Source organism: Bufo bufo, chromosome 3, assembly GCF_905171765.1.
Source record: "Bufo bufo chromosome 3, aBufBuf1.1, whole genome shotgun sequence".
NCBI lineage: Eukaryota > Metazoa > Chordata > Amphibia > Anura > Bufonidae > Bufo > Bufo bufo.
In genome coordinates, this window is record NC_053391.1 from 565,036,397 (window position 1) to 565,052,749 (window position 16,353).

The window sequence follows — 16,353 nt, forward strand, 5'->3', positions numbered from 1 at the left end:
AATATAACAAAATAATAACGGACAGGTGCACTCTGCGGTCTTACTAAACCCTCAAACTGATTTTAAAATTGAGAGATTAGCCAACATATCCTACGGTGTAGGACATGTCTGAGCCCGAGCACCGTGCCAAGGTTTCTCAAGTAGCTCGGGGACCTAACACTCACCTACCTGGGCCATATGGGCTATACCAGGAGCCAGTGGGCAAATTACAGGAGCATGAGGCCGACTCACAAACAACTCACCAGTTACCTCCAGTATGTAACCATGCTTGCAATGGGAGGAGGGAGGAGTCTGCGAGTCCCACTCAAGACTGGCTGATAAGGCCCAGTTTAATACCACACCATTCTTTTCAGTTTGTATATGTTGGACACAGTCACACATACTCTACTGCCCTCCACAAAGTACCACTTGACCGGCTGGGATGGATACGATGGTCCTTGTTCAATTTATTTACGTCTCCGATAAAATGGAAGCAGAGTCTGATTCGTTGCTAACTTTTTACTGTACAACAGTTGAGTGAGGCCCAATAAGCATTACTTGTACAAACCACACAAGGGGAACTTGTGTGTGTGTGTGTGTGTGTGTGTATATATTTATTTTTTTATGCTCTATTAAAATATGTAGGTTTTAGTCCATTACTAGTGAAAGGGATGGATAAACTTTTTTGGCTAACCTTTAATGACTTTAAAACATTTTTTTTCTTAATTTTTTTCCTACATTTTTACTTTACTGTCTGTCTTATGCAGTTTTTGGCACTTTATTAACAGATATCATTATTTTAATGTTTTCTTACCACAGGTTCAGACCCGCAACATTCGTTGTCTTCCTGATGTACTTGTTATAAACTGTGAAGTTAACAGCACAAAGGAGGCTGAGTTTTGGAAGACACAGGCAGAGGTACATATACTCATCTTCTCACATCTGCATTCAGTAACTCCGGTAGTCTATCCCGGCAGAGGTGCAGATTACCAGTTTCCAGTATAACCGGAGACTGCCTGACGCATGTGGATCCACCTTCACTATAATGGGATCTAGCAGGTTTCCGGCATAAGGCCTCATGCACATGACCGTTGTGTGCATCCGTGGCCGTTGTGCCGTGTTCCGGTTTTTTTTTCGCGGACCCATTAACTTTCAATGGGTCCGTGGAAAAATCTGAAAATGCGTCGTTTTGCAGCCGCATCCGTGATCCGTGTTTCCTGTCCGTCAAAAAAATAAGACCTGTCCTATTTTTTTTGACGGACAACGGTTCACGGACCCATTCAAGTCAATGGGTCCGTGAAAGAACACGGATGCACACAAGATTGGCGTCCGTGATCCGTGGCCATAGGTTACTTTCATACAGACGGATCCGAAGATCCGTCTGCATAAAAGCTCCGTCTGCATAAAAGCTTTTTCAGAGATGAGTTTTCACTTTGTGAAAACTCATATCTGACAGTATATTCTAGCACAGAGGCGTTCCCATAGTGATGGGGACGCTTCTAGTTAGAATATACTACGAACTGTGTACATGACTGCCCCCTGCTGCCTGGCAGCACCCGATCTCTTACTGGGGGCTGTGATCCGCACAATTAACCCCTCAGGTGCTGGATCACAGCCCCCTGTAAGAGATCAGGGGCTGCCAGGCAGCAGGGGGCAGACCCCCCTCCCTCCCCAGTTTTAATTTCATTGGTGGCCAGTGCGCCTCTCCCCCTCCCTCTATTGTAATATCATTGGCCAGTGTGCGGCCTCCCCCGGCCCCCCCCCCCCTCCCTCCCTTTATTGTATTATCATTGGTGGCCAGTGTGCGGGCCCCCCCTCCCTCCCTCTATTGTATTATCATTGGTGGCCAGTGTGCGGCTTCCCCCGGCCCCCCCCTCCCTCTATTGTATTATCATTGGTGGCCAGTGTGGGCGCCCCCCCTCTATTGTATTAATATCATTGGTGGCCAGTGTGCGGCCTCTCCCCCGATCATTGGTGGCAGCGGAGAGTTCCGATCGGAGTCCCAGTTTAATCGCTCTTGGGCTCCGATCGGTTACCATGGCAACCAGGACGCTACTGCAGGCCTGGTTGCCATGGTTACTTAGCAATATTACAATATTAGAAGCATCATACTTATTTGCTGCGCTGTCTGTGACCGGCTGGGAGCTCCTCCTACTGGTAAGTGACAGATCATTAAGCAATGCGCCGCACAGACCTGTCACTTACCAGTAGGAGGAGCTCCTGGCCGGTCACAGACAGCGCAGCAGGTAAGTATGATGCTTCTAATATTGTAATATTGCTAAGTAACCATGGCAACCAGGCCTGCAGTAGCGTCCTGGTTGCCATGGTTACCGATCGGAGCCCCAGCGATTTAAACTGGGAGTCCGATCGGAACTCTCCGCTGCCACCAATGATCCGGGGGGGGCGCACACTGGCCACCAATAATATTGCAGTAGAGGGAGGGGGGGAAGGGCACACACTGGCCACCAATGATAATACAATAAATGGAGGGAGGGGGGGCTGGGGGGAGGCCGCACACTGACCACCAATGATATTCAAACTGGGGAGGGAGGGGGGTCTGCCCCCTGCTGCCTGGCAGCCCCTGATCTCTTACAGGGGGCTATGATATGCACAATTAACCCCTCAGGTGCAGCACCTGAGAGGTTAATTGTGCGGATCACAGCCCCCTGTAAGAGATCAGGGGCTGCCAGGCAGCAGGGGGCAGTCATGTACACAGTTCGTAGTATATTCTAACTAGAAGCGTCCCCATCACTAAGGGAACGCCTCTGTGTTAGAATATACTGTCGGATATGAGTTTCACGATCTAACTCATATCCGACAGTATATTCTAACAGAGGTGTTCCCATGGTGATGGGGACGCTTCAAGTTAAAATATACCATCGGATTGGAGAAAACTCTGATACTATGGCATATTAACTCCTGACTTTACATTGAAAGTCAATGGGGGACGGATCCGTTTGAAATTGCACCATATTGTGTCAACGTCAAACGGATCCGTCCCCATTGACTTGCATAGTAATTCAGGACGGATCCGTTTGGCTCCGCACGGCCAGCGGACACCAAAATGACTTTTTTTTTTTCATGTCCGTGGATCCTCCAAAAATCAAGGAAGACCCACGGACGAAAAAAGTTGCAGACCGTGAAAAAATACGGTCGTGTGCATGAGGCCTAAATGTCAGCTTTTTGCTGGTTGCATGCAGCACTTTTTTTTTTTCCCCCAGCAGGGTTCCAGTGGTGTCCTGCTATGCTGGATATGGTAAGGCCTCATGCACACGACCGTTGTGTGCATCCGCGGCCGTTGTTCCGTGTTCCGTTTTTTTCGCGGACCCATTGACTTTCAATGGGTCCGTGGAAAAATCGGAGAATGCACCGTTTGGCTTCCGTGTCCGTGATCCGTTTTTCCAGTCCGTGAAAAAAATATGACCTGTCCTATTTTTTTCACGGACCCATTCAAGTCAATGGGTCCGTGAAAAATCACGGATGCACACAAGATAGTCGTCCGTGTCAGTTTTTCCTATCATTTTCAATGCAAACTTGACTTAGGTTTTTTTTCCACTTTTCATGTCCGTGGATCCTCCAAAAATCAAGGAAGACCCACGGATGAAAAAATGGATCACGGAACAACGGAAACCGTTTTTGCGGACTGCAAAAAAAAACGTTGTGTGCATGAGGCCTAACTCCTTTAGTCTGCTCCTCTGCTGGACCAGACTACCAGAGTTACCGAATGCAGATTTGAACCTACAGTAATGTTACGTTTGTTTTAAAATGTGTCTGCCATTAGATATAAAAACAACAAATTTATTCCATGTACTCACCAGTGTAGGTCGTCCCCCCCCCCCCCCCCCCCCCTTTCTTCCATGGCAGTGCTCTCTGGGTCACTTGTTGTACACTGGAATGTCATCTAATGTTTATAATGAGGACCACAATTATCCAGAGAGCAGGATAAGCCCCACCAATCTAAGAAAGTTGGCCTATAATGAGAATACAGAGGAGGTGTTGGTCAATGGCAAGTGGAGGCGGGAGTTCCCTAGCTCGCCGATAAGACTGCACGGCACAGTACAGCTCCCTGATGCTTGTATACGTTTTCATTTCAGATATAAAACTGCTCTTTCAAATTGCTTCACTTGTCAACTTGATGACACTTGATATATTTGATTTTGGTTTAAATACTGGTTGTATTTATATTTTTTTCAGTATGCTTTTAAAAAGGCCCTGCGTAAAGCAGAACTGAACATACCAGTTCATCCCAGTGAAAGTAGCAAAGAATGGTAAGAGTCAAAAATTGATGCCCTGCTTAACGTGGTTTTACAGTGTGGTGGGGTGTGTGTTGTTTTTTTTTTTTTTTTTTTTTTTTTTTATGTAACTGGTGGTGCACTTATCTGAATGTACTGGGTTTTTGTCCTGCCAGGAATGATCCTAACTCTGAGATGATCACACCACCTCTGTTACCTTCAGTGGAGGAACTTCGTAATGTGTGGGTCCCTTGTTCCCTAAAGATGAAACTTTCCAAAACCAAAGAGTTGGAGGTTCTTAATTGTTCAGAGAATGAGGAGGTAAGAAACTTAAACCAAAGTTTTATTTTTCTGTAAATTGCATATCCTGTAATCTGTAGAGTGCTAAAGAGACCCATTTAAAATTTGTTTCTATACATGTGACAATCCATAACAAAATGGCGCATAGTCAAATAATAAAGCATTATGGGGGGACATTTATTAACGGTCCATTCACACGCCCGTATGTGTTTTGCGGATACGCAAAACACGAACACCGGCAATGTGCGTTCCGGCAACGCACCGGCAATGTGCCTTTTTTCATACATTCCATTGGGGGACACAGACCATGGGTATAGCTTAGAGGTATCACTTGGAGGGACACTATGCAAATACAAAAGAGCTCCTCCTCCTCGGGCTATCCCCCCAGGAGGAAGTCAGTCTTTGCTTAGTGTCCGGTGAAGGAGGATGACACTTGTGTTAGTTCTACTCCGGTTTGTTGTTTTCTTTCTAGATGGGGACACAGGTCAGCATAGCGCTTTCCTGGTCCCCCATGAAGTGCCCGCCGCCATCTTTGGACGCTGCCTGGCTGCCTCCTTTTCTCCCCCAAAGAAAACAAGTGGATCCGGGCTCGACCTGTTAGCTCCGGCATCCCATCAGCTCCTCGGTCACCTGCTGCTGCCCTCCATCCAGAGCACTGTATTCCGGTGAGTCAGACGTCTGACGAGGTGAGCCCTGCTGGTACCGAACAGGGAGAAGACTGCAGGAGCAGATAAGTATGGCTACCCCCTCTGCTCCACCCCCCCTCCCCCTTTCTCCTTGCCTAATACCTATGGGCCGTCTCAGTGAGCTGGGGTTTTCTGTCAGAGGGTACGGGGACATCTGGAGGCACTGTACTGATCTCTCACATGGAGGCTTTTCTATGGGGCACGGCTCCTCAGTGGGGCGCCGGTGCGGCTCCGCTCCTACCACCCTCCAACAGCACCTGCCAGCGGCGGGCCCCCTGCTTTATTCGGGGGGCCTCCAACTCCCTTCATTAACCCCCGCTACGCCGCGTTCAGTGCCGGGGAGCATTTTTTCATAGAGCACGCGCTCTTTTCGCGATTCTATGGCGCGTCGTGGGGGCGGAGCCTCAGTGCTTCGCTCCGGCGTCTTCCTCCGCTTGCTGAGAAGTCCTCACACGCGTGCCTGCTCCCCTGCTCCTCTTCGGTCTGTGCTGTTGCCTGGGTGGTAGGACTCTTTTAGCCTTTTTAGTTGTGGTTGCCATCATGCCTAAGCCTGGGGCCCCCCTTAAGTCTGCCAAGACCTCTTCTCGGACCACAATTAGGTCCTGTAAGGAGTGTCTTCTGCCACTTTCGGTCTCTGGTATCTGTGCCTCCTGCCCCTGGACAGGATCATCCTTCCCCCTCCTTCTCTCCAGCCCAGTCCCCCCCCCCCCCGTCCCTGCGGTCCCCGCTTGGGCATCTGCCATGTGCAGTGCGGCCGCTGATTTGGCCTTAGTCGCCAAGGCAGCCATGTCCTTTATGGAACGTATGGCAGTTTCCAATCCTGTGGCGCCAACCACTCCATCTCCTCTGTGGTTCCCGCAGAGGATGCTTGACCGCTAAGAGGCAGCGTGAACGGCAGCATCCCTCCTCGGATGACTCCGCTTCCCCCCTTCCCTCGCCTAGAGGCGAGTTCGGACAACTCTTTCCCCCCCCCCCCCCCCTTCTAGTGGCGGCTGTCCGTGACACCTTTAATCTCCAAGGGGATTCTCCTCCTTCCACTAGTCGGGAGTTCGCCCTTTTCCCGCCCAAGAAGCCGGAGGCTGTCGTGTTTCCTGTCCATGAGGAATTTTCTGCGGTCATATCCAGAGCCTGGGACCGCCCTAAGGTGGATCCCCCGGTGGCCAGGTTAGCCAAAAAACACGGCCCTCCCTGTCTTAGACGGCTCCTCTCTGCAGGATGCTGTGGACAGGCGCCTGGATTCTCTTTCCAAATCCATTTTCTCACTGGCGGGCACGTCCCTGCGGCCCGCTTTTGCCTCCCCTCTGTGTGGTTGCAGCACCAACACCTGGCGGAACAAGATTCGTCTGCTGACACTCTGGATTTGATTCTACAGATGTCTCAGGCTTCCAAGTTCCTTTGCGAGGCTTCCATGGACATTGGTTCCCTCTTTGCCCGCATTTCAGCCCTCTCGATTATTGAACGCAGGGAGGTCTGGTTGAAGGTGTGGGACGCCGATGCTGCTTCCAAGCGTTCCCTTGCTTACCTCCCCTTTGAGGGTTCCAGACTTTTTGGGGCTCAGCTGGATGAGTTCATCTCTGCCGCTACTGGGGTCAAGAGCACTCCTCTTCCCCCAACCCAGGTCCAAGCGCCCCTTTCGGACCAAGTCTTCCAGTTCCCGGTACCAGTCCTTTCACCGCTTCTCTTCTAGCAGGACGTGGTCTGCCTCCTCCGCTGGGGGGTTTCAGGACTCCCGCAAGAAGCCCTCCTTGAAGCCCCAGCCTTCCTGGCGCCCAAGGGCACAGTCGGCCCGCCCTGCTGCTCCCAAGCAGTCTTCCGCATGAAGGGGCGACCCACCCCTCGTGGTGGGGGGCCGCCTGCTCTCTTATCAGCAGGTTTGGAGGGCTCATGTTCAGGACGCCTGGGCTCTAGAAATTGTAACGTCTGGTTACAAGATGGAATTCGCGTCCAGACCACTGGAACTTTTTTCCCTTCTCGCGTTCCGGGGGATCCGGTCCGAGCCGAGCCTCGGACCTCTTGATGGCCGTTTCTTCCCTTCTGGATCGGGGTGTTATTACCCCAGTTCCCCCAGAGCAGTGGTGGGCAACCTTTTTAGTCAACTGAGCCAAATATCAACAAAACCGCGATTGAAATTTATTTTAAGAGCCCAATTTTTTCCCTACCCGGGAACTTTCACTACCCTCAACACTTCCTGTTGTGACGCAGCACGTTCCGACGTTTGGAAGGAGGAGGTTCCTAATAGTGGGGGGAAATATGGGTGATATGAGATGTACACCCCCTCTCCAGCTTTGCTAGGTGAAATGGTGCCCTGGGGCGAAAAACAATAAGGCCCCCCCCAATGCGCATTTCTCCAGTTCAAACAGAACCAGGGCGGCTTCGGCCCCATGGCACATTTCTCCAGCAGTGCCAGCACATGCACAGACATCTCTCTCATGACTCCCCCCTCCCCCATGCACATTTGTCCAGTCCAGTCCAGTCCACTCCACACAGAACCAGGGTGGCCGCGGCCCCATGGCACATTTCTCCAGCAATGCCAGTGCCAGCACATGCACAGACATCTCTCTTGAATCTGAGATGTCTGTGCATGTGCTGGCACTGCTGGAGAAATGTGCCATGGGGCCGCCCTGGTTCTGTTTGGACTGGAGAAATGTGCATGGGGGGTGGGCGAATGACTGGAGAGTCATGAGAGAGATGTCTGTTGTTATAATTAATCAACCTACCTACCTGGCTGCCTCCTGTCACAGTCTCAGAAGATTCTCCTTTGTGTGGGCGGCGGGCCGTGGGCCTTCCCTGGCAGAGTCTGGGCTGTGGCTGGCTGCCGCTGCTCGCTCCTTCTTCTCCGCTCTGGGGGCGGAGCTGTGGCAACGGCAGAAGACGTGCCTGCCTGTGTGGCAGCGACGGCACGCTCACTCACAGCCACCGCTCGAGTCTCTTAAAGAGGCAGGCAGAGCGGTGCTCAGAGCGGGCGGGGGGGGGGGCTGCTCGCTCCTTTCCCTATTAGTCCGGACCGTGCGCCGCCCAGGACTCCATGCGCAGCTGCGCTTAGCGTAGCGGAGTTAGAAAACCTAGCAGAGCTAGTATTGCGGGCTGGCGCTGGGGGGCCCCTGTAAGAGCCGCATTTAAGGGGCTAAAGAGCCGCTTGTGGTTCGCGAGCCGTGGTTTGCAGACCACTGCCCCAGAGGAACAGGGCACAGGTTTCTATTCAAACCTGTTCGTGGTCCCAAAGAAGGAGGGGTCGGTGCGTCCGATCCTAGACTTGAAGCTCCAAGTTTCTGCGAGTGCGGAGGTTTCGAATGGAGTCCCTCCGCTCCGTTATTGTTTCTCTACTTCCAGGGGAGTTCCTCGTGTCTGTAGATATCCAGGACGCCTATCTGCATGTCCCTATCGCAGAATCTCACCAACTATTCCTGCGCTTCGCCATTGGTGGCTGGCACTATCAGTTTGTCGCCCTGCCTTTCGGGTTAGCGACCACCCCTCGGGTCTTTACCTAGATCTTATGGCGCTACTTCGTACCAGGGGCATTTTTTTGCTGCCCTACCTGGACGACATCCTGATAAAGGCCCCCTCGCTTCCGCTGGCCGAGGACAGTGTCCGGATCACTGTTCAGACTCTGGAACAGTTCGGCTGGCTGATCAACTTCCCAAAATCCTCTCTCCTTCCTGGGGATGGTCTTGGATACCTTGGCCGCCAAAGTGTTTCTTGCAGTCTCAAAGTCCTCCCAGATCCAGGAGGCGGTGTCTCACCTGCTGCGCTCCCTGCGTCTCTCCATCCGGGAGTGCATGCGGGTCCTGGGTCTTATGGTAGCCTCTTTCGAGGCCGTACCATATGCCCAGTTTCACACTCGTTCGCTGCAACGGGAGATCCTTTCCCTCTGGGACAAGTCTTCTCGCGGTCTGGACGCTGTCTCAGCTGCTTCTGGCAGCTCTCCCTTGGTGGCGGTCCCCTATGAACCTGATGTCGGGAAGATCTTTCCTCCCGTTCTCCTGGACGATTGTCACCACCGATGCCAGCCTTCTGGGATGGGGCGGCGTTCTCCAGTCCCGCACGGTTCAGGGGGTTTGGTCGGCGGCGGAATCTCTCCTCCCGATCAACATCCTGGAGCTGAGAGCGATTTTCCACTCCCTCTCCCATTGGACTCCTGTCCTTGCCGGCCGCCCGGTGAGGATTGTCAGACAATGCCACAGCTGTGGCTTACATCAACCATCAAGGCGGGACCCACAGTCGGGAGGTGATGCAGGAGGTGAGGAGAATTCTGCTGTGGGCGGAGTCTCACGTTCCGGTGTTGTCAGCGGTATACATTCCGGGAGTCGACAATTGGACAGCGGACTTTCTAAGCCGCGACAAGGTGGATCCAGGCGAGTGGTCTCTGCATCCGGATGTGTTCGAAGACTTCTGCCGCAGGTGGGGCGTCCGGACGTGGACTTGATGGCATCCAGGCTCAACAAGGCCGAAGGCGTACGGTGTGGACGCGCTGGTGTCTCCGTGGCAGGACTTCAGCCTCCTCTGTCTTCCCTCCACTTCCTCTGCTACCAAAGGTTCTACACAAGATCGAGGCGGAAGGGTTCTCGGACGTCGCTCGGATGCTGGCGGACGCCCCATGGCCTCTTCCTGACAGAAGATCTACTGTCTCAGGGCCCGCTCTTCCACCGGAATTTATGGTCTTTTTTTTTTTTTTTTTTTTTTTTTTTTTTACAAAACAGCCATCCTGAAGAAGAGGGGGTTCTCGGATTCTGTAGTCAGAAACATGGTCAGAGCGAGGAAGCCGGCTTCCTCCCGGATTGACGATCGTACCTGGAAGGCATTCCTTGCCTTTTGTGAGAACTCTGATTTTCCTCCCCTTCGTTTTTCCATCCCGATGGTGCTCTCGATGGCCTCGAGATGGGACTGTCGCTAAGCTCCCTGAAGGGTCAAGTTTCGGCTCTGGCTGTCTTTTTTTCAGAGGCCCCTTGCTCTACTGGGTCCTGTGAGGACTTTACTGCAGGGGGTGGCGCATTCTGTCCCTCCGTACGTCCCCCGTCCCCCCTTTACCTCCTTGGGATCTCAACTTGGTCCTGCGCGCCAGATCCAGATGGCTCCCTTCGAGCCTCTGAGGGTGGTCTACCTGACTTTTCTCACCTGGAAAGTAGTCTACCTTGTGGCCATAACTTCCATCAGGCGGGTATCTGAGCTGGCCGCACTTCCCTGCCAGTAACCTTTTCTGTTTTTTTCACCAGGATAAGGTGGTGCTCCATTCGGTTCCCTCCTTTTTGCCCAAAGTGGTCTCCCCCTTTCACCTTAACGAGGATCTTGTCCTGCCCTCCTTTTGTCCTTCTCCGGCGAACCCCAAGGAACGCGCTCTCCATTCCCTGGATGTCGTCCGGGCCCTGAAAGTATATCCGCTTCCGTCCGCCGTTCAGACTCCCTCTTTGTAATTCCCGAGGGACCTCGTAAGGGTCTGGCGGCCTCAAAGGTCACTGTGGCGCGATGGATCCGCTCGACTATCGCCGCGGCTTATCTCACTCGTGGCAGGGTTCACCCGGCTCGGATTGCCGCTCACTCCACTAGGGCGGTGGGAGCTTCCTGGGTAAGGTGCAATCGTGCCTCTGCGTCTCAGCTGTGTAAGGCGGCCACCTGGTCGTCCTTACATACCTTTACGAAGTTTTATCAGTTGCATTCACTGGCTTCGGCTGATGCTGTCTTTGGCCGCAGGGTTTTGCAGGCTGTGGTTCCTGTTTGACCGTTGGATGTTCCTCCTGGCGGTGCTGATGTTTTTTCTCACCCCATGGACTGCTTTGGGACGTCCCATGGTCTGTGTCCCCCAATGGAATGTACGAGAAAAGGAGATTTTTTTGTGAAACTCACCTGTAAAATCTTTTTCTCGTCTTTTCCATTGGGGGACACGGCACCCACCCATTCTGCCTGTTGCAGGAGGGGTTCAGTTCTGTTCGTGGTTGGGCCTCATGATCTTTGGTCCGATGGCTTCCATAAATTTTTTTCTTTTCTCCTACTGCTTTTGCAACTCCTGACTTCCTCCTGGTGGAGCCTGGGGGTATAGCCCGAGGAGGAGGAGCTCTCTTTTGTATTTGCATAGTGTCCCTCCTAGTGATACCTCTAAGCTATACCTATGGTCTGTGTCCCCCAATGGAAAAGACGAGAGATTTTACAGATGAGTTTCACAAAAAAATCTCCTTTTCTTGTCCGCAATTGCGGACAAGAATAGGACATGTATTTTTTTGCAGAACGGAAGAGCGGATCCAGACAGCAGATTCTGGCCCCATTGAAAATGAATGGGTCTGCACCTGTTCTGCAAAATTGCGGAACAGATGCAGACCCATTTTGTGGACGTGTGAAAGGACCCTAAGACTTTTTTTTTTTTTTTTTTTTTTTTTTTTTTTTTTTTTTTTTGGCGCTTCGTCTGGGAGGCCATGCCACAGACTTAACTCCACACCAGCCCCCTTGCTGGCGTAGATTCAAGCCATTTTCCACTCCAAAAACCAGCGTGGAAAATGATAAATGAGCTGGGCCTGCCGCCCCGACCTCTTCCCTGCCCAAACTACACCACCTTTTCTCGTCACTTTAGAGAAGTGCTGTCCACGGTGATAAGTCGCAAATTGTGCTGCACAAATGGTGTACAGCAAAATTTGCAACCTATTTATGCCACAAAAGTGGTGTAAATAGATTGGAAAATGCCATGCATGTACGGCGGGGGAAGCTGTGCCAGAACGCATTCTATTTCCGCCGACATCGCTGTTTACAGCGATGCCGGCAGATTAACCCCTTCTATGCCGCTTACTGTGACATAGAAGTGGTTTGCGGCGGGTGAAGGAGCGCATCAGGTGTCTGCGCTGCTGTGGCGTTGGACCCGATGTGTGACAATGCAGGCCGATGCCGTGGAGAGGCTGATCAATGCCTTGCACAGCATTGGGACCTGCCTTCTATGGGTGACCAGGAGATCCAGCCTCAGGCTGGGTCTCCTAGGCAACCTGTTAGTGTATTACTCAGTGTAATACACTAACAGGCAATGCATTACAATACAGATGTATTGTAATGCATTGCAGAGGGGATCAGACCCCCAAAAGTTGAAGTCCCAGAGTGGGACAGAAATAGTTTAAAAAAAGTGTTTTCAATAAATAAAAAAAATAGTTTAAAGTTTAACCTCCTCCCGACTGCCTAACGCAGGGATGCGTCCTGCGGGCGGTCGGTTTGTTCCTCTTGGACGCATCGGCGCGTTATCTCGCGGGACGCGAGATTTCCTGTGAACGCGCGCACACAGGAGCGCGTGTTCACAGGATCGGAAGGTAAACGAGCTGATCTACAGCCTGCCAGCGGCGATCATTCGCTGGCAGGCTGTAGATGCGATTTTTTTTAAAACCCCTGAAAGGTATATCAGACACTGTTTTGTTTACCGCGTCTGATATACCTGCTGCCTGGTCCTCTGGTGATCCCTTTTGCTTGGATCGACCACCAGAGGACACAGGCAGCTCTGTAAAGTAGCATCAATCGCTACACTACACTTCTCCCCCCCCCCCCCCCCCTTCACTTATTAACCCCTGATCACCCCCCTGTAAGGCTCCATTCAGACGTCCGTATGTGTTTTGCGGATCCGCAAAACACTGACACCGTAGATCCGCAAAACACGAACACCGGCAATGTGCTTACCGCATTTTGCGGATCTGCACATTGCCAGAACTATATAGAAAATGCCTTTTCTTGTCCAATTGCGAACAAGAATAGGACATGTTCTATAGGCTCTACAAAAAACGCAGTGTTCGCCCCATCAGGCCTGATCTTGTGCACACACTTGCGTTCAGTCCGCCCCACCGCAGTGACAGAAATTATTATTTTTTCTGATCACTGCAAAAACACCGTAAAATCGCTGCGGCGCTATAAAGATCACTTTTGAGGGGCATGGCGAATTCATAGATTTTTTATTTATTTATTTTTGCCACAAGTTAGCGGAAATTGATTTTTTTTATTATTTTTTTTTTCTTACAAAGTCTCATATTCCACTAACTTGTGACAGAAAATAAAATCTCACATGAACTCACCATTCCCCTCACGGAATCCAAATGCGTAAAAATTTTTAGACCTTTATATTCCAGACTTCTCACGCTTTAGGTCCCCTAAAATGCCAGGGCAGTATAAATACCACACATGTGACCCCATTTTGGAAAGAAGACACCCCAAGGTATTCGCTGAGGGGCATGGCGAGTTCATGTAAAATTTCATTTTTTGTCACAAGTTAGTGGAATATGAAACTTTGTAAGAGGAAAAAAATAAATAAAAAAATATTTTCCGCTGTTCTAGGAACTCGCCATGCGCCACACGGAATACCTTGGGGTGTCTTCTTTCCAAAATGGGGTCACTTGTGGGGTATTTCTACTGTCCTGGCATTTTAGGGGACCTAAAGCGTGAGAAGTAGTTTGGAATCCAAATGCGTAAAAAATGCCCTGTGAAATCGTAAAGATTCTCATTGGAATTTGGGCCCCTTTTGCGCACCTAGGCTGCAAAAGTGTCACATGTGGTATCGTCGTACTCAGAAGTAGGGCAATGTGTCTTGGGGTGTATTTTTACATATACCCATACTGTGTGAGATAAATATCTCAGTAAAAGATAACTTTTCCAATTTTTTTTTTTATACAAAGTTGTCATTTTACAGAGATATTTATCTCACCCAGCATGGGTATATGTAAAAATACACCCCAAAACACATTGCCCTACTTCTGAGTACGGCGATACCACATGTGACACTTTTTTGCAGCCTATGTGCACAAAGGGGCCCAAATTCCAATGAGCATCTTTAAGATTTCACAGGGCATTTTTTACACATTTGGATTCCAAACTACTTCTCGCGCTTTAGGTCCCCTAAAATGCCAGGGCAGTAAAAAATACCCCACAAGTGACCCCATTTTGGAAAGAAGACACCCCAATGTATTTCGTGAGGGGCATGGCGAGTTCATGTAAAATTGTATTTTTTGTCACAAGTAAGTGGAATGAGACTTTTTAAGAAAAGAAAAAAAACATTTTCCATTAACTTGTGACAATAAAAACTTCCATGAACTCGCTATGCCCATCAGCGAATACCTTAGGGTGTCTACTTTCCGAAATGCGGTAATTTGTGGGGTGTTTCTACTGTCTGGGCATTGTAGAACCTCAGGAAGCATGACAGGTGCTCAGAAAGTCAAAGTGCGTAAATTCACATTTTTGCACCATAGTTTGTAAACGCTATAACTTTTACCCAAACCAATAAATATACACTTATTGCATTTTTTTTTTTTTTTTTATCAGACATATAGAACAAAAAATTTATATAGAAATGTAGTTATATTTGAAAAATGTCATTATTTTTTTTTTGCAAACATTTCGGTCAATTTCGATTTAATATCAAAAAAAGTAAAAATGTCAGCAGCAATGAAATACCACCAAATGAAAGCTCTTAGTGAGAAGAAAAGGAGGTAAAATTCATTTGGGTGGTAAGTTGTATGACCGAGCAATAAACCGTGAAAGTGTAGTGCAGAATTGTAAAAAGTGGTCTGGTCATTAAGGGGGTTTAAGCTAGGGGGGCTGAGGTGGTTAAAAAAAGAAAATGCCCCTTTCCCCTGATTTTATAATAAAAAAAATGAAAAAAACACACGTTTTGGGTATCGCCGCGTCCTTAACCTTCTCTATAAAAATATCACATGATTTAACGCCTCAGGTGAACACCTGAAAAAAAATCTAATAAAAATATCAAATATCCATTTTGTCATTTTACATCACAAAAAGTGTAATGGCAAGCGATCAGTCATACGCACACCAAAATAGTGCCAATCAAACAGTAACCTCATCCTGCAAAAATTATACCCTACCTAAGATAATTGCTCAAAAAAACTATGGCTCTCAGAATATGAAGACACTTAAACATGATTTTTTATTTTTTTTTTCTCAAAGATATTGTGTAAAACTTAAATGAAAAAAGTATACATTAGGTATTGCCACATCCGTAACGACCTGCTCTATAACAATATCACATGACCTAGAGTTTCTACTCTAGGGGTGTATCAGGGGGTCTTCAAATGTGACATGGTAAGTTAAAATTATCCCAGTGAAATCTGCCCTCCAAAAACCATATGGCGTTCTTTTCCTTCTGCGCCCTGCCGTGTGCCCGTACAGCAGTTTACGACCACATATGGGGTGTTTCTGTAAACTACAGAATCAGGGCAATAAATATTGAGTTTTGTTTGGCTGTTAACCCTTGCTTTGTTAGCGGGAAAAAAATGATTAAAATGGGAAATCGGCCAAAAAAGTGAAATTCTGATATTTTATCTAAATTTTCAATCAATTCTTGTGGAACACCTAAAGGGTTAACAACATTTGTAAAAATCAGTTTTGAATACCTTGAGGGGTGTAGTTTCTAAAATGGGGTCATTTGTGTGTTGTTTCTATTATGTAAGCCTCACAAAGTGACTTCAGACCTGAACTGGTCCTTTAAAAAGTGGGTTTTGGAAATTTTCTGTAAAATTTCAAGATTTGCTTCTAAGCCTTCTAACATCCCTAAAAAATAAAATGGCATTCCCAAAATGATCCAAACATGAAGTAGACATATGGGAAATGTAAAGTAATAACTGCTATGAGGTATCACTATCTGTCTTAAAAGCGGAGAAATAGAAATTTGGAAAGTTGCGAATTTTTCGTAAATTTGGTATTTTTTTATAAATAAAAATTAAATATTTTGATTCAAATTTACCACTGTCATGAAGTACAATATATGTGACGAGAAAACAATCTCAGAATGGCTTGGATAAGTAAAAGCGTTTTAAAGTTATCAGCACATAAAGTGACACGTCAGATTTGCAAAAATCAGTCTGGTCCTAAAGGTGAAAAATGGCAGGGTCCTTAAGGGGGTTAATATTTTAGAAAAAGTAATCTTAACGTGAATTTCCTTTCAGCCAAATCAGTCAGAAGAAAACGCAGATGAAACAACAAATGTGTATGACCTCATGGCGACGGTCGTTCACATCCTGGATCCTCGAACAGGTGGCAGCCTAGTAGCGCACATAAAAGTGGGAGAGACCTATCACCAACGAAAAGAGGTTTGTATTAGAAGGCAAACCATTCAGGTATTTTGGCTTGGGCTTCATGCATAGGGCCATATCATGGATTAATAATCTTCACGAGTAGATTACTTCTGTATCTCTGTA

At 48.7% G+C, this 16,353-nt stretch overlaps 1 protein-coding gene across 2 annotated transcripts in view; it reads left to right on the plus strand.

Moving 5' to 3' along the window:
• The window catches only part of PAN2 (poly(A) specific ribonuclease subunit PAN2), an 85,020-nt gene that overhangs the window by 58,997 nt on the left and 9,670 nt on the right, over positions 1–16,353 (plus strand). For both annotated transcript variants that reach the window (XM_040425596.1, XM_040425598.1), the window contains exons 15-18: positions 799–897; positions 4,174–4,247; positions 4,388–4,532; positions 16,102–16,245. In XM_040425596.1, coding sequence (XP_040281530.1) covers positions 799–897; positions 4,174–4,247; positions 4,388–4,532; positions 16,102–16,245 — 462 coding nt within the window. The remainder of the gene's footprint in view (positions 1–798; positions 898–4,173; positions 4,248–4,387; positions 4,533–16,101; positions 16,246–16,353) is intronic.